The sequence below is a fragment of the Tachypleus tridentatus genome, chromosome 13 (assembly GCF_004210375.1).
Source record: "Tachypleus tridentatus isolate NWPU-2018 chromosome 13, ASM421037v1, whole genome shotgun sequence".
NCBI classification, from domain to species: Eukaryota; Metazoa; Arthropoda; class Merostomata; order Xiphosura; family Limulidae; genus Tachypleus; species Tachypleus tridentatus.
Window position 1 is genome coordinate 216764246 of NC_134837.1, and position 19035 is coordinate 216783280.

Genomic DNA, 19035 nt, shown 5'->3' on the forward strand with positions numbered 1-19035 from the left:
CAAAACCATCAACATAATTTCACAAAACAGAAAGCTAAAAAACAATCTTACAAAAAGAGACATTAATTCCATTAAAAACCTAAAACAAGACAAAAACATAAAAATTCTAAAAGCAGATAAAGGTAACGCTATAGTCATAATGAACACGAATGAATGCATCCAAAAAATGAAGAACATCCTATCAGACACGAACAAATTTAAACCAATACACACAAATCCAACAAAGACACACGAGACGCAACTGAACAGATTACTACTAAAAATGAAAAAAGCCAACACAATTTCACAAACACTTTATTCCTACCTACGTAAAACCGACTCACGCACACCACAAATATACGGCATCCCCAAACCTCATAAACGTTCATTACGATCAATAATGTCCACAGATGAATCGTTTAATTACAATCTCGGTAAATACATAGCATGGGCATTCTCCAAATATGTAACATCAGCCAGCTCATTCATCAAAGACTCTTTTAATTTCAAGTCTAATCTTAATCAACTTAATCATAAAGCCTTAATGGCCACTTTCGATGTTATATCCTTCTTTACAGAAGTTCCAACCACTGAAGCCTGCAAGATAGCCTTAGAACTCTCCATCCGAGACCCTAACCCAACTATAGACATTCCCAGCAACCAATTAGCAACCGTCATAAAATTCACCACGATAAAGACAAACCTCATGTTCAACAACCACAACTGTATACAAACAAATGGCTTAAGCATGGGCAATCCAGTATCACCAGTTCTAGCCAATATTTTTATGACACAAGTTGAAACACAAGCAATTAACACAGCATTACATCCACCACTATACTGGTACAGATATGTAGATGACACGGTTGCGGGATTCAAATCTACAGAACACATACTTAATTTTTTTCAATCACATTAACACTATACATCCAAAAAATTAACTTCACATGTGAACAGGAAGAAAGCAATCAAATATAATTTCTTAACCTCAAAATTACAATAACCGATACACAATTCAAAACAGAAATTCACCGAAAAATCACCCATACTGGACTATACATTCCTTGGGACTCAGCACATGAAACAAAACAAAAACTCAACAGACTAAGAAACCAAATAAACACAGCCATAAAACTATGCTCACCAGATAAAATTAACGATGAATTAGACAAAATAAAACAATACTTCATCAACATCAATAAGTTTCCTCCACAAACTGTAGAAAACATTATACGCACACACATAGACAGAAACAAAATCAACCAACAAAAGTAAATATATCTCACGAATCAAAAAATCATGAAACCATATACTGCTGCATACCATATATTCCCAACATCAGCAGACAAATAACCAATATTTGGCAAAAACTAGTAACAAAATATGACATTCCAGTTAATAACAAATTTATTCAAAAACCAGGCCCAAAACTGAGGTCTGTACTATGTAAAAACTACACTGACAAACACCACACCAACATTATTTATAAAATACAATGTGATAACTGCCACGACTTCTATATTGGAAAAACAAGAAGAAAAAGGGAAACCAGATTCAAAGAACATAAAAAGTCACCTTCACACGTTTTCGAACACTGCAAGTCAAATAAACACAACATAACCATAGAAAACACTCAAATACTAAATAAAGAAACAAACATAAACAAACGCAAAATTAAAGAAGCCTTACTTATACAACAACTTAATCCCAAAATAAACCAATATAAAGGAACGCCTTTACACCTATATTAAATATAACAACATAAAATTATATATTCAAACATCTAACTCCGCCCTCTACATCCCGACACTCAGTTACACAACCCCTTCCAAACATGTGGTCAGCTTCCGGTCAGTTACCTCTTTCTTTGTGAACCTGATGATGACCGAAGAAGGTCGAAACGTTGTTCGCTCTTCTATGTAAAATATTTTCTCAACCCAAACTAGCCGTTTTTTGCATATATATTTCTCTACAAGTGGGTTTTCTCGACATCACTGAAACCTAGATTTCATTCTATACAGCTTATTGATAACAATAATATTTTATGTTATAACTAATTGATTGATGCTTCTTAATCTTTTCCATTTTCCACTACTTTACTAAAAAGCGTATGTATAAAATATATAAATATAAAATATTGATTCTTAGTCACCTAACTTTAGCAACGATCGCACTATTTTGTTTTGTATTCCAATTGCAGCCGCTAGAGGTTGTTCATATTTTTAATGGCGTCAACCGGAAAAGTACGGAATGTTATGCGTCGTCACAAATGGGCATTTTCATTTTCTCAGAGGTTCTGTTCTAATTATATTTTTGTAACATTGTATTTGATTAATTATCGAATAGCTATAATTACATGAGTGTTGTGCTAATATAAGTGGGAAGTAGAGAATTTTACTGTGTAAAACTTTTAAGTTGTAAATGAGACTATTCTAAATTGTAAAACTATTTTACAGTGATATTTGTTACACAACTTACAGTGATAATCTCTGCTGGTTGTTAGCACATGATTAGTTAATAGGTTATTAATTTTTAACTACTTACTTTCTAAAGACGTGATATTAGCAGTTATTTTCACAATTAAAATGTTTTTGCAAAATATGAAAAGTAATTTAAATGTTCTTTATATAATATAGTGTATACTATAGTACTATATGCTAATAATTTATACATCTATTTCGTTTGTAAGTTATTTTTTCCATGAAACTTTTTCTAAAAAAGTAATATTTCATGCAAGGAAAAAATTCTCGACTTCGTTACTGAGATCCAAAAGGTTTTTATGTATTTAAACTTAATGATGGAGGTCAAGGTTTCTGAACGTTATAAGTTACAGTATAAAATTCAGGCTGTGATGTAAGTCATGGTGGAATGAAACATTTAATATTTAATATTCAACAGTTCTGTTGAATGTGTGTGAAAATGTATAATAACAGAGTTACAGCAAGTTACATTTACAGCATTAATTGCATGTGATATGTGTGAATGGAAATTGGAATACAGCATGAAATTTGTGATTATTATAGCAGAGGAAGTAAATAATACATTACTGAGTGAGTGCCATGTCTCAGCATTTTAAGAATGTTCAAAGAAAAAGCCTCTTTAATTGTGTAATAAATGTTAAAATATTTAATGTTAATATTCATACAAATGAGGTGTTGAGAATGATTCATGGAGAGTGTCTGATTCATTAAAATTTCAAATAATTTGTGATACCATGAAGTAGTGTAATTGCTAGAACATGAGGTAAGTACATCACAACAATTTTTAGACCATGAATTAGGTACACCATAGTTTAATTCTTAGATAGTAAAGTAGATGCATGTCTCATTGTTAGACCATGAGGTAGATACATCACAATTAAACTGTCAAACTGCTGATCTCAGTAAGGTTTCTTCTGAAAATCATGACTTTGAATGAGGAGTTTATGGCAGTTTTAATAGATAATTTTAACACAACACAATGATGGAGAGTTGGGACTTTCTTTGGCACCTAGGATAATAATGTTTAATATAATTATTATAAACAAACCAAAGATCCACACACAGGCATCTTAAACTGATTGTATGTGCGAAAGTATACACTTCAATATTTAAGTAAGTCACTGTTTCTAGAAATGTCTTTGTGAAGTGAAACAATAGAAACTGCAGTGTAACTTTTTATGGCTTTATTAACAAAACGTTCTGTCACTGTATTATATCAAATACATATTTAAGTCAGCACACTCTGTCAGTACACACTATTGAATCTACTAGTGTACAACTATATGATTACATCTGCTTACTGTTTGTTTGAAAACATTTTCCATTTTACACATTTTTTACTTCAAATTATTTTAGGTACTACCTGTTGTTTTCCATTTGTGATTAATGTAGTAAGATTATCTTAATTCCAGACTCAATTAATTAACCCTTTGGGTACTATAATCAGATTTATCTGTCTTGACATTTATTGCTGTTTGGTGTGACAAGTGGATTTACCCCACTGTGTCACAAAACCTTTCCTTGTAGTGAGACATATGGTATACTCTTATATCCTTGAATTTCCCACCTTAGTACTGTGCATGTGTTCATTACTGAGCAAAAGTGCAACTAGTGGATTTTGATTTTGAAAAAATACTAAAAGGGTCATATTCTAAATTTCATTTGTTAGTGGATAACTGACACTTTTGAGAACCCACTTGAAATTAATCATGCACTCAAAGGGTAAAACAACACTGTTTTTAAACTGAACATTACTTTTTTCAGAATATTTTCAACTTCTTTAAAAAAAAAAGTAACTTTGATCTTCATGTGGTACATGTTAAAAGTTACTCCCTATCATTTTATGAAGTTTGTTTGCTGCATGTTTTAGAATGAATGTTTCAGAAGAAGTCCTGTAGGTAAATAACCTTGTGATGTACTTGCTTTACTGTACCACCAATGGACTGTATGGGTAAAGCAGAAGGGGATAGCAACTGCCCATCCCTGCTATGTCTTATGTTGAACAAATCTGTATGGTCTGCTTTTCAAAATTAGTTTTGTGGTTGTCCATTGCACTGTCTCAGGTAATGATATTCTCCTGGACTCTCCAATGTGTTCTCATTCCCTTTTTATTCAATTGGAGTATGAAAGTCATTATTATTTTCCATGTCCAACTCATTGGGTGATCAACTATGGAGGCATCCTTCTGAAAGAGTTCCACAATCACAAAAAAGTGAGATATCAAATAACATTTCACCTTTTGATTGGGAGACTTGATCCTATCCCTGCATGAATGTTGCCACCCTGTGGCTGGGTGTTGAATTAAGAGTAGAAACAATCAAGATAAATCCTCATGTTTATGGTTATCAAGAAATCTCCCTTGATCATACTCCTATGTTGTGGGTGACAGTGGAGGAGACTGGTTTAGTTCTGTCCTTTTTTAAGTCCCTCATTGTATTTTATTCTAAGGATTTTACTACTTTTCAGATGGCTCTGGTTAGTTTTTCTGTTTGGGGAGTTGATTTTTATCACATAGACATCCTTTCAACATTCAATGTCATGTCTGTGAATCAATAGATCTAAGATGTCATGTTATGCTCAGGAGTCAAAATAGTTCTAGCATCCCTCTAATCTCCTGAACTTGAGGTGAAGATGATGTGATCCTCATCTTACCCCTTTGTGGATGTCAGTTCCCATTGGCTTTGGTTTTGGATGTAGTTGAATTGTCAAGTATGGATTGTTGTGCCTTAGCCACTTTTACATCTAAGTGCATGTCCATTAATTTACCTACTTTTATACTCTATGGAATTGAGTTCTATATACACTTCATGGTTGGGATCACTGCCTTGCCACATTTCTCTCTCACTTAGATGCACTTCTCTCTGTTTCTGCCCTTATCTCCCACACATTTTATGGATTGGTGAAGAGTAAACCTGGTTCAGAAATAGTACAGTTCCCCTCCTAAGATCTTCAGATCTGAATGTCTCATTTCTATAAGTATCCTTCAGAAGCTTTTGAGGGTTACTTCTGTCATTCCCTTGCACCAGTCTCACCACTTATTCAACATGGTATTCTAGCAGATCTTGTGAGTGGAGACAAGTACCATATAGGAAGTTATTGTCCTGTACTGAAAAATGTATTTTTGACTGGTACTTACCTCTACTCACACTTCATACTTTTTCTCCTCACTTTCCTCTGATGTTTATGTCTTCTGCCAAACTTTGAAGTGAAAGTTTGGTAGAATTGTATAGAGGGAGTTACATGCATCATGTATATGATGATCCTATTGGTGAAGTGATGCATGGTGATTTGCACGAGATGTGTTGGGGAGGGAGACAAAAGGCTTGAGGCATATGTAAAGAAAAAGTTTCCATATGGAGAGCAACACAAGACAAGAATAGCTAATCTTGTTAGAGGAGGTATCTCCCTAGTGGAAATAAATTTTCCGTGTAGAAAAATTATAACATCTGTAGACAAAACCAAGGATGTTCTGTGTGTGTGCGTGCATGCGTGATTTAATCAAGCAATTAACCATCTGGTTATGATACAGTGTGCTCTGAATAAGACTGGGTGAAATTCAACATAGAATCTCTGTAAGTCCAAGCCTATTTGAAATATTGCAAGGATTTCCATAAATCATTTTTCAAAATTTGAGTACCTTGAACTTAGACTGTGTGTTTTGTTTTGAATTTTGCGTAAAGCCACTCAAGGGCTATCTGAGCTAGCCATCCCTAATTTAGCAGTGTAAGACTAGAGGGAAGGCAGCTAGTCATCACTACCCACTTCCAACTCTTGGGCTACTCTTTTACCAATGAATAGTGAGATTGATCATCACTTTATAATGCCCCCACAGCTGAAAGAGCGAGTGTGTTTGGTGCGACGGGGATTTGAACTCGCGACCCTCAGGTTAGGAGTCGAACACCTTAACCCACTTGTCCATGCAGGGCCATGATTGTGTGTTTATGTTCATAGTTTTGTTCGTTTATTATTTCCTTTATTCATTGCTATACATTGTGATTTTCTGTTTATTCTGCTGAATAAGCTTATTCAGTACTGGGTGTCTTTGTGCTATTCCTCATAACTACTTGTAACATTTAACACAGTAAAAACTATGAGGAAGTAACAGTTTTTAAAGTTAAGCAATTACTGTTTCTGTTTGCTGATAATGTAATATGTTTAACCTATATGCTACTTCATTGGTGCAAAAAATATTTAAGGGAGAAGTGACATTTTTAGCTTGTTAAGAAAGGAAAAAAAGTGTTTTAAAGGATATTTTTATTGCAATTCTTTCACACAGAGCAAAGTCTGACAGACCAGTAGATTTGGCTTCACCACCAGGGTACAGTTCATCTCTTGGTCAAGTACATGAAGAAGCAACCAAAGAAACTGATGCTAGTCTAATTGTTAAGGTACATGTGGGAGGTGATTAATATCATACAATTTTAAGGAATAATATTTTGTTCTGTGGTGTTAGCATTTCACTTATTTTTTCATATACATTGTATGTCTGTTAAAATCACTCTTACCTCATGGATTGACTGGTATTTTAAAAGCAAAAGAGAATCAGAAATGCACTAAAAATTGCAGTACTGACATATGTGCTAGTTATTATTTTAGAATGAAAAGGAATAATAAATTGATTGAGGATTGCAAGCACATGTTTTAAAATATTGAATATTTTATTGGTAATTTCCAAATATACCTGATAGTAACTAATGTCACTGTGTATTTTCTGATAATTACTATCTATAATAAATGCAAGTTTATTGTAATATTTCACTGTAGTTTGACTTTACTTTGTAGAGGAAAAATAGGGGTGTGTAAACTAAGAATATTAATTTTCAAAAACCAAATTATTTCACTAAATTTCATAAATAGATATAAACATTTTTATAACTTAATTTTTTGAACAAGGCTATGTAAGTTATGTATTAAGTAAGCAAGTAATGCTCCTTCAGTCATTGTTATATAAGGCCTGGCATGGCCAGGTGGTTAAGGCACTCGACTCTCAATCTGAGGGTCGCGGGTTTGAATCCCCTTTACATGACACATGCTCACCCTTTCAGCCGTGGGGGCATTATAAGTGACTGTTAATCCCACTATTTGTTGGTAAAAGGGTAGCCCAAGAGTTGGCAGTTCGTGGTGATGACTAGCTGCCTTTCCTCTAGTCTTACACTGCTAAATTAGGGTCAGCTAGTGCAGATAGTTCTCGTGTAGCTTTGCGTGAAATTCAAAACAAACCATTGTTATGACTACACATTCATATTTCTTCAGTCATTATGATTATACATTTCTTTAGTCACTGTTGTTATATAAACATAATGTTCTTTTACTCACTGTTTATGCCTACTTTGATATTTTATTTGTAACCAGTAGTTATTAAAATACAGCTTGCATAAGTATGATAACATTACTGTTAAGTTTAATTTTGTTCTGAACTTTCAATAAAAAGCTGTGTTTGATAACTATTGAACTTCTTTAGTCATTACTATCAATACAAGTTAAATTCCTCTGTCCCTAGTGGCTAACAGAGAAGGGTGCTGTAGTGACACTGTATAAATGTGGTCACAGTGCAAATTCAAAAGTATGCATATCTGTTAATTCTGATTTCCTCAAAGAAATTGCATTTCACTGTATCATCCTATAAAAGTGCTTTAATTGCAATATTTTTGGTCATAAGTGGGCACTATATCAAAATGGTGCATTTTTATAAATATTCACTTTATTTAAGTTGTATTTTTTACTTTGTTACACTTATGTCAGTGCAACTAATTATATCTGAATATCAGTTGTATTTCCTAACTATTTATTTTTAACTTAAATCAAGTTTATAAATATAGTTGTGATATAACTTGTGTTACAAGTTGGGTATTCAGAACAGATCTGTTACCAGTTGAGAGTTTTTAAGTGATTGAATATTAATAAGCTATTACTTAGTTAACTTATTCAAATTTCAACATGTGTTGGATGAAAATATACTCAAAGTGATAAGTAATTACATTTTGTAAAATACCCCTAAAAGTATTCAGAGGAGAAGTAATTATAATAACATTTAAGTGGATTATCAGTTAATGTATTTTATCATACAATCTTTATTGTAGTGATAACTCAATTGATTTGAAGTATTTGTTTTAGGGTGTGAAGTTGTTTTACTTTAACAGAGTTTAAAGTGTCTATGTTTAATTAGTAGTAGTAAGTTAATATCTTTGTTATTACAATATATAACAACAGAAGGTGATGCTGTTTTTTGTTTTAATTGATGAAAGATAATGTTACCAAAATGGTAATTTTGTGAATTATTGTTAAATTATAATGTAAGCATTACTAATAATTGTCAGTTGATTAACACATTCTAAGAGTGTGATAAAACTTGGTGATCAAATATGAGAATGAACAAGATGACAAAAGACTATATTTCCACTGATGTCCACCTACCAAAACAAAGTAATCATGTAGTTTATTAATGGTTCTTTGAATTCTCAAGCTTGCCCAACAGAGTTTAAGTAATTTAGATAACAATGAACTTTATGTGGAGAGAAACCACTCTTACTGAAGTTCAGAGGTACCCAATGATGAAGGCATAATCTGGATTTCCAAACTTGTAAATTTTCCACATGTAATAAGAACTTGAAATAAATGAATCAAAGTACTCAGTTTTTGTATTTTATGAATAAAAGTAATTTTCTAGAATCCTGTGTCATTCTATCAGTGGGTAGGATGTTGATATCCTTCCTGTAATAGAATTACCAAAACTGCACACCTTCTGATCTAAACTAATTAGGGACAAGGTTGCATTAAGTAGTGGTTGGTTCTTAAAAGTTTTAATAAATTGAACCCAAAGTTTTGTTAGCTCTGTTACCACACCTTTACCTACATTCTAATGTTTCGAAGACTTGATAGTAAGACATCATGATTTTGATTCATTTCTATATCACTAGTGCAAGTTGCTTTGTGAATTTTCTCCCTCTGAGCATTTCATGTGACATATATTAGTATCAAGACTCATTTTAACCCACTTGTTATTCATGGCCTTCAAAATTAAAGGTTTTTTTCACTTTCCCAGCTACATAATTGTATCTAGCTTGGAAATAATACTGAGTAGGTAGATGCTTGTATGAATAAGCAAAAATCAACTGAAGGCAAAAAACATGCAATTGAAGGAGAGGCAACCTTGTTAACATGAGTACAATACAAAAGTATTTATTCATTGTAACTGCTTTCTTCCACTAAAGTAACTATCGTTATTTAAAATATCCTTTAATTTTTAAAAATTTTATCAATAATTTCTGTGGTACCTAACCGAGGGGTTTTTGAAAATCAAGATACACATTGTGTTACCAAGAAAGAGCAAAAAACTAATCTAAAAACTAATGAATTGAAAGTCAGAAAAATTTGTGTTGTTTAAAAGAAAAACAAACATACTGAATAGTATGTCCAATGAGTCTCTCAAAATGTGTAATGACCACTTAAAAGATGTGCAGCACTTTGTAATAGAAGTTTTCAAAACTTGTTTTTTTATGTTAATAGTATAAAAGTATTGAGATATGTGTAATTAGCTGTTATAATAATATAGAAACATTCTCATAATTTATTTCAGTCAAAAATAATGGGACCAAAACACACATTTTAAAGTATTAAACATAAAATAATGTAACTGTGTGTGTGTATGTGTGTCTGAGTTGTATTTTGTATTGTCGTAGGGAAGAAAAACATCCAAATTATTATTCATGATGTCAGAAAAACATATAGGTTCAAGAATTATTGATCCAAAATGTTAAAAACCTATAACCAAAGCTTTTTTGTAAGGTGGACCTTTCTTCTTCAGGGGCAAACTGAAAAATTATTATTAGTGTTCCTGACACCCAGTTGCAAGTGATTCTCTTGTTAGACATACAACATCTACTTTGATTTAGAAGCTATGTATACAAAATAAAAAGTAAATATCTTTAATTTCTAGAGTGAAAGTGATCATTCAGTATTGTTCAAATTTGCATTTAAATTGTAGGCCTGCAAGTTAAAGTAATATTTTCTCATAAAGAACATTTCATAAGAGAAAGATAAGAATTATGAATAATTATAATAAAAGTTGCAGCATAAGATTAACTGATAAAGAGATAGAAAATTCATCATTAAGAAAAAAAGGAAGCAAATTTTTCATATTTTTTAAAGTTTTTTTTGAATTACAGTAGACTATCCAGTAAAATATGGTATACTTGTCAGCAGTACTTGGTGACAGAGGGGTTTAATTCTATGTATGTAAAACCGGCTGGTTTGGGTTGAGAAAATTTTTATGTAGAGGAGCAAACTATGTTTGGACCTTATTTGGTCATCATCAGGGGTTTAATTCTGACCACATAACCATCTTTTAATATTTGTTGTTATCTACTATTAATATGTAATTATTTTCCATTTTTATCTGTATTAATGCTCATTTTCATTTGTTACACTATGTGTTATGCAAACAAACTATACAGCAAGTTCTTAATGTGCAAGTTAACTGTGTGTCTTGGCTAGAGGAATATGTAAGGCCATTCTTCTTAATAGAATTTAGGGGTGGAGGTGACAGCTCACATTTCAACTTTTAAACATTAAACTTTTTTTTTCTTAATGTTTTAGATAATGGTTTTTCTATTTTCAACATGTGTAGAAATCCTGGGATATTGCTCTAGCACCCTTGAAACAAGTGCCTATGAACCTCTTCATAATGTACATGGCTGGAAATTCGATCTCCATATTTCCTATCATGATGGTGGGGATGTTATTTCTTCGGCCAGTGAAGGCTTTGCTTACAGTGCAATCTAGTGAGTTTGTTGTTACAACAATTTCTTTACTATCTGTGTATCTATCTTGTCTAGAAACTGATTTCTAATTTCAGTAATATTGCTTCTTTCAGACTTTTTCCATAATTTCTTTCATTCTATTATACATGCTTTAAATATTTTTGCCAAAGTAGTAAAGGAACTGTCATTGTTAATCAATGGATAGAGAAAACTCTTAACATTATAAAACAAAAGCATATCAGTAAGTGGAAACAATTTATTTAATCCTGAGTAGCACTTTGTTTTTAACAAATAAACTTTAAAAAAATTTAGTGTTGAAAACATTTAATCTTAGAAAACACTAACGAGAAAACTGAAAGAGTGTCATTCTATGTCAAATTTTCCAGGTGATTCCCTCAGAATGCCTTGAAAAAATTCACATGTGCTCATCTACCCATATAATGAAAAATTGCCAAAGATTAGATCAATACCTCTAATAGTTTCTGATATACAGCCCTTTAAAATTTAAGTAATTTTTTATTATTTTTGGCAAATTCATTTCCGGGCAACTTTGGCTGCTTAAAGCTGCAAGGGTAATGGTGGTAGAAGGCTGAAATTTGCTACACTGACTGAATTAATCTCACAGAATTCAAAAATGGTCTTAAACTAAGTTTATCTCTCTTAGGATTTTCATAGTGAGACTGTAAAATCACCTGAAAATGCAAAATCATAAAAAACATTGGTTTATTTAAAACGTCATAGCTCTAAGACTTAATATGATACAAAGCTGAATTTTGTTTTCAAATTTGTTATAACATATCAGTTGATAAATCAGCAATTGTTGTAATTAAAAGTGTATTAGATCTGTAAAAAAAATTTAGTTGCATGCAACTTTTTATGATTTAGCTAAAAATAGCCCTACTTCAGGCCACAGTTTGACCATGCCACCAGTTATTCAGCCTTTTCAGATTTTTACCATATATTCTTACATCTCTAATATGATCTACAAAACTAATCAGGATGGTGTTCAACATACTTTTTGAGTTATAATTTTTTAAAGTATCCTCTGACCATACGTTTGTTATTTTAAAAAAATTCAGTTCAAGTGTGTTACTGTCTGCAAATATATCCATACAATTTTGAAAAATACCTGTCAGAATTTTATGAATCCCACTGAAATATTCTAACCAGCCTTTCACAATGTTAAATAATAAAGTTGTAAGAAACAAGAAAGAATTAATTCATTTCTGAACAAGGTTATTTGCATAACTAGTTAGATCACATGGCAATGCAGATATATTGTGTATGCATTACAATTATGCAGATATGGCTGAGTTTAAGATTCGTAATATAGTAAATACAAAGGTAAATCAGACACAAAAAAGCACAGTGCTACAACAGGGGAAAACTGAGAAAGATTATAGTCACACCAAACTGCAATAATCGTGACAATGAAATGTTTCAAAAACTGCTTTGGCGATAAATTAGCCTTAAGAACATCAAATAAACATTGCTTTGTTCAGACAGCTTGAATAAACTTCTGAAATTCGAGTTTGATTATGTTGAGATCACTTTGACTTAGAACATAGTGGCAAGCACTACTGCCTTGCGCTGTAGGTGTACTTATCAGACAAAGAATATGTTGGAAAAGAATCCAGCTTTCATCTTTACGTGACCTTGCAGGCCATGAGAACAGTTTGTTTTTTGATTGCTTCATAAATGACACCAACACATTGGATTGTTCATTTGATCTATCTTTTATGTTTCCCACATACCATTCATGATCGTATATGCATGCCACATATTTCCCTGGCTGATAATTGTCATTGCTATCATTAGACCCTATTTGAGCTGCTGCAGCATCACTTTCACTGATACTACCAACAGTTACAACTGTGTACACATCATCATCTGATAACCTTCTCATATAAAACTTGTTGGTAGAGTGGGGAATAAAGCTATGATGTGACCTAATACCTGCCACAGTTTTGTATTTTTCATAGTGCTCAAGTAGATCAAACTTTACATAACTCTGCAGGACTGATTCCTGATTGACAAGAAAGAACTGGATGCCCTGAATGTGGTCCTTTGCCCAATAGTACATATCAGAGACACTTAAAATATGATAATTTATTATTTTTCACAACCTAGATTTTTTTGAAGATCATGTTCAGAGATGTAAGAATATATGGTAAAGGCTGATTAGAATATTTCCATGGGATTCACAACTTATTTCAAAATTGTATGGATATATTTGCACACAGTAACACACCTGAATTGAAGTTTTTCAAGTAAACAACGTATGGTCAGAGGATACTTTATAAAATTATAACTCAAAAAGTAGGTTGAACACTATCCTGATTTTTTTTTTGTAGATCATATTCAGAGATGTAAGAATATATGGTAAAAATTTGAAAAGGCTGAATAACTGGTGACATGGTCAAACTGTGGCCTGAAGTAGGGCTATTTTTAGCTAAATCATACAAAGTTGCATGCAACTAAATTTTTTGACAGATCTAATACACTTTTAATTACAACAATTGCTGATTTATCAACTGATATGTTATAGCAAATTTGAAAACAAAATTCAGCTTTATATCAAATTAAGTCTTAGAGCTATGGCTTATTAAATAAACCAATGTTTTTTATGATTTTGGGTTTTCAGGTGATTTTACAGTTTCACTGTGAAACTCCTGAGAGAGAAGAGAGATAAACTTGGTTTAAAACCATTTTTGAATTATGTGAGATTAATTCAGTCAGTGTAGCAAATTTCAGCCTTCTACCACCATTACTCTTGCAGCTTTAAGCAGCCAAAGTTGCTCAGAAATGAATTTGTCAAAAATAATAAAAAATTACTTAAATTTTACAGGGCTATAAATCAGAAAGTACTAGAGATATTGATCTAATTTTTGGTAATTTTTCATTATATGGGTAGATGAGCACATGTGAATTTTTTCAAGGCATTCTGAGGAGGTCACCTGCAGCCCCCTAGATGATTTGACATGGAATGACCCAAGAGCAACTGAATAAAATGACAAAACTTTCAAGGAAACTTGTATCTGAAGTATAGGAAAATCCTTGTTAAAGTAAAAATGTTTCTTTGAAAGCTGGGATCATTTGTTTCTATGGGCTTTCTTCCATCTTTCATTTAGTTTATTATAATACTTTTGAATACCCAACCATTTTGTCTATATTTCACTTTTCTTTTTCTGAACAAAGTGCTTCAATGCTAAAATCAGGGGTTTGATACCTCTTGGTGGGCTCAGCAGATAGCCCAGTGTGGTTTTGCTATGTGGAAACACACACACAAAGTGCTTCTCTAAAATTTAAACAGCAACTGTTTCTACTTGCGTAAATTTTTTATGTAATTTTTCTTCCAATTATGAAATTTGACCCTTGCAACCTTTTTTTGTAATTTTTTCACAAATATTTTGATATAAAGAAAAGATGAGACGATAGTTACAATAACAGGGTAACTCTGGCATTATAGTAATTAGTTGTAGAAAGTGCATCTGCAGCTGATGATAATTTATTATGGACCTGTTTTTTGGTTTTATTTCACAAAGAAGGGGTATACACAGTGCAGTAGATAAATAGAATGGGAAGTTAATTTTTGTCTGAATTATGAAAATGTTTTTTATATTACACCAATACATTTAAATCGGTGCAAAATCATATTATTCTTTTCAAACATAACAAGTGGTGTCAAACTCCAAAGTTAAAAGTTCAAGTAAACATTTCATTAATATAATTTGTTAGATTTTTTTATTTAGAGGACTGTTATTCATCTTGGAAGGTTTAGCTAGCTTCATTGATGTGTTAAATCTTATTTTGAAAGTGTTTTAATAAGCTAGAGAAAACATTCACCAGTTAAAGATAAGCATTAGCTGATCAAATTGTCTTCCCTAAAATACTGTAGACAGCTGAATGTGTTGTGTTAAACCTCCCAAAATTAATGTTATTGTTGCTCTTTCAAGTGTGTCATGAAGTGATTATATCATTAGAAACTTGTGTATCTAAATGTTCCCGTATCTAGTAAATTCCCTCAGTTTGAGATGTGTGGAAACCCAATGCTGAGTACATTCGAACATTAGAGATATACAACTTGTAATGTTGTGATAAACTGTAATAATCCTGTATTTTCATTGTAAACATTTTTATTTTTCAGCCTTTAAACTTATAGAAGGAAGCCAGGCCCTCTTTCAGAAAGTTGTGTATTTATTTGGAAATCTAGTGTGTCTGGCAGTAGCCTTATATAAATGTTCTTCAATGGGCTTGTTACCCACACATGCATCTGACTGGCTGGACTTTGTGGAGCCACAGCAGGTATGTATGGAACATTGTATTTTATCTGTATAAAGAATGTGTGTTTGACAGTTTGATATTTCAGGTTGAATTAGTATAAAATGCAAGTATGAAGTACTAGAACATTAACAGTAAGATCTATCTTACAAGTATGAAGTACTAGAACATTAACAGTAAGATCTATCTTACAAGTATGAAGTACTAGAACATTAACAGTAAGATCTATCTTACAAGTATGAAGTACTAGAACATTAACAGTAAGATCTATCTTACAAGTATGAAGTACTAGAACATTAACAGTAAGATCTATCTTACAAGTATGAAGTACTAGAACATTAACAGTAAGATCTATCTTACAAGTATGAAGTACTAGAACATTAACAGTAAGATCTATCTTACAAGTATGAAGTACTAGAACATTAACAGTGAGATCTATCTTACAAGTATGAAGTACTCGAACATTAACAGTAAGATCTACCTTATTTCTATACAAAACTTACCATCAAGGATTGAGTACACTGTATATTACATTTACATATCATAGATAACTGTCTACTCACTCATTGTTACTCGGACAGGATTTTCTTGCCAGCTTTAATAGAATTGCAAATGCTATGTTTTGGCAGTGGAGGTTGGCCAAGGTGTTCTTTATGATTTTAATTGTGATGTCTATTTGTTGGTTAAAGTAGATGCATTTTTTTCTGAAACTTAAAGTTCTGTTTTATGATGATAAAAGTATGAAGGAGATGCTTCAATTTGTTGTGTTAAGAGCCAAATGTCAAGTATTCGAATTATTTGCTTTTTTTTCTCCCGAATGTTTCTGTATGACAATGGTGTAGCTAGGCATGTTCATTCTTGTGCCCAGTGCAATGTTGAAAATTCAAGATGGAAATTATCTTTTATTTAAAATCATAATTTGATTTTTTTCCAGTAGATTTAATCACAAAATTCTAGTGATTAAGATATAAATATTTACAGTACTTTGACAATCTTTTTTTTTACAGATTACGTATAAAAAAGTAATCGGAATGCATCATTTCAGTATTGTGTGGGCTGATCCCAAATGTATTTCAGTAAATGTCAACATGTGAATGGTAGTCAAATAAAAGAAGTAAGAAGTAATTTGTTCAGAAAGCTATACAGGTGTGGGAACCTGTTAATTCATTATTATTGGCATGCTCTACTGGCAGAAAAGGAGTCATCTTTTTTTTTTTTTTTCATAAGTAGGTAAAACTATGTTGGACTTATCATGAGGTTATTCAGTAAACTAGAACTTTGTCCAAATGTCTCTTCCACAAGCATATTAAAATAATGAATGTTTGTGTTATTTCAAGAACGAACCTGGTGGCGTTACTGAAGTTTTGGTGAACTTATGCCATTATGATTTTTAGAAAGTATTAAAAGCTTCATGTAAACCAAAGATATAAGTTTAAAAAAACTGATATTGCTGATGTATTATAAGTTTTCAACACTACTGAAGTAACGTTTGTTGGTAAAAAAAATCTAAGCAAGTGTACTAGAGGATCTTTTTTTTAATAGTTCCATTTGTAATGGATTATTTTGAGATATAATAGTGTTAGTAATTGCTCATTAATTTTATTATTGTTCCACTAAAATTATAATAAATGAATTAATGTGAATTACTAGGTAAGTGGTCTTAATTAGTTGAAGATATTTGTCATTATTAACAAATCAGCTTTGAGTGCTTAAATCGTCTATCATAAATTTTGTAATATTTTAAGCAGTACCCTTCTCACTATCAAGACATTCTACTTGTTTGGATGTAGAGCTGGAAAGAAGTTATACATGTAAACAGTGATTGTATATGATGAACTTCTCCCTTCCAAAACAATGCACTTGCTCAGCTGTAGAGTCGTAAAGAAATGATTCTTCCAAATTCTGTCCGTAATGATGGAAGGACAATTTAAGATGTGCAACATTATAGATATGTTAAGTTTAGATGTCTGTCATGGGTTTGAATCTCACCTGGTCACAGTAAAATTCTTATTTGTATAGATGGAATAATTTATAAAAAAAAGAATAATTAATGAAAAATTAATTTTTTAAATTGGTATTTAAAAATACATGAATCAGAATGTTTCATAACAGTGGTTTAAAATATTAAATTATATGCTTTCATTTATAATGTTTTTTACTAATTTCTGATTTTCTGCATTTTAGAGAATGGAATTTGCTGGTGGTGGATTCATCAGAATATAATTTATAATTATCTGTGAATGTAATATTAAATTCTTGTGTTCTGTTTTTCATAATTGTACAAATAAAAGATTAAATAAAGTTGGTATAGGTGCTTGGCTTAGTTGTATTTTCTTAAAAACACTGTTCAAATCTAAGAAAAAGGAGAAACATATTGAATCATGATTTATAATTGATGTGATTACAAAAGATTATTACAGTAACATTCCATTATTAAATAGTCTCAATCCTTTCTCCACAAATAACTCTTAAATAAAGTTTACATTGGATATACTTTGTTATGTAATATTTAAAAGATCATTATTTTTCTTAGTTATTGAGACATAGAATATTGTGGGTTTTGTTTTCATTTCTAGAAATTACATTGTATAATTTTTTAAAGAGTTGTTAAGGAAATTTTCAAAATATTCTAATTGTAGAATAAATTTCCATTGTGAACTGCATAGTTTAGCTAACTTGCCAAAACCTAACCAATTATAGCATAAGTTGATTTGTATCTAATCCTCTTTCATTAATTATTTTCTTAACCAGACTTTTTGGAGAGGCCCTATAATACAAACATTCATTGAACTAACTTACCTCAGTGCTAAAATGACTATAGGTAAATCACATTTTTTATTTGAGTTGAAGGTGATATTTAGATGAAAAAAAATGTACACAAAACTTATTGTGCATGTGTGAAAGTAATTGTATGTTTCACAATTATACCTATGAGAAACAAAGGCTATGGATAAATTACTGATTTCTAATTTTGAAGTATTGAATTAGACTTGAAAATTAATAAGATCTCTAAATCGTGTGTTTTAACTTCTAATTATTTCAATTTAGAATTTTTATCAAAGAAATAGCTTAAGAAAAGTTAAGTTTGAATTTGGCCCAAGTAACACGATATTTTTATGTTTGAAAATAAGTACTTGCCAAAATTATGTTGACAGATTAGTAAAAAAAGGAAAACTTTGTTTAAATTATAGACATTTCGGATATTAAAATTTTATAAAAAAAAACTAAACCCAGTAACCTAAGCACTCAGAAGATTACTTTCCTTTAATATGGGTAAGTGGCAAAAAATAATATATTGGAGTATTGACAGGTAAAATATTTATCGACTGTGTCATGGTTGCTATAAACAGTGAAATAATGTTGGTTTGAATTCCATATAATAAGTAATAGTAAAGTGAGATTATCTTGTGTAAAGTAATTAACTAATTATTTAAAAAGGTCATCATCTGGCTGTTCAGTGGTAAGTCTAAGGGGTTGTAACTCTAAAATTACAGTTTTGGGAACTGCAATGAGTACTGAAAACCAATTATGTAGTA

At 31.4% G+C, this 19035-nt stretch overlaps 1 protein-coding gene across 1 annotated transcript; it reads left to right on the top strand.

Moving 5' to 3' along the window:
• Positions 1-2116: 2116 nt before the first annotated feature.
• Positions 2117-17817, top strand: LOC143239300 (ER membrane protein complex subunit 4-like). Its single transcript, XM_076480229.1, has 5 exons — positions 2117-2272; positions 6736-6847; positions 11086-11239; positions 15366-15523; positions 17684-17817. The coding sequence occupies exons 1-5, from the start codon at positions 2205-2207 to the stop codon at positions 17720-17722; spliced, it is 531 nt and encodes a 176-aa protein (XP_076336344.1). The 5' UTR covers positions 2117-2204; the 3' UTR covers positions 17723-17817.
• Positions 17818-19035: the final 1218 nt, after the last annotated feature.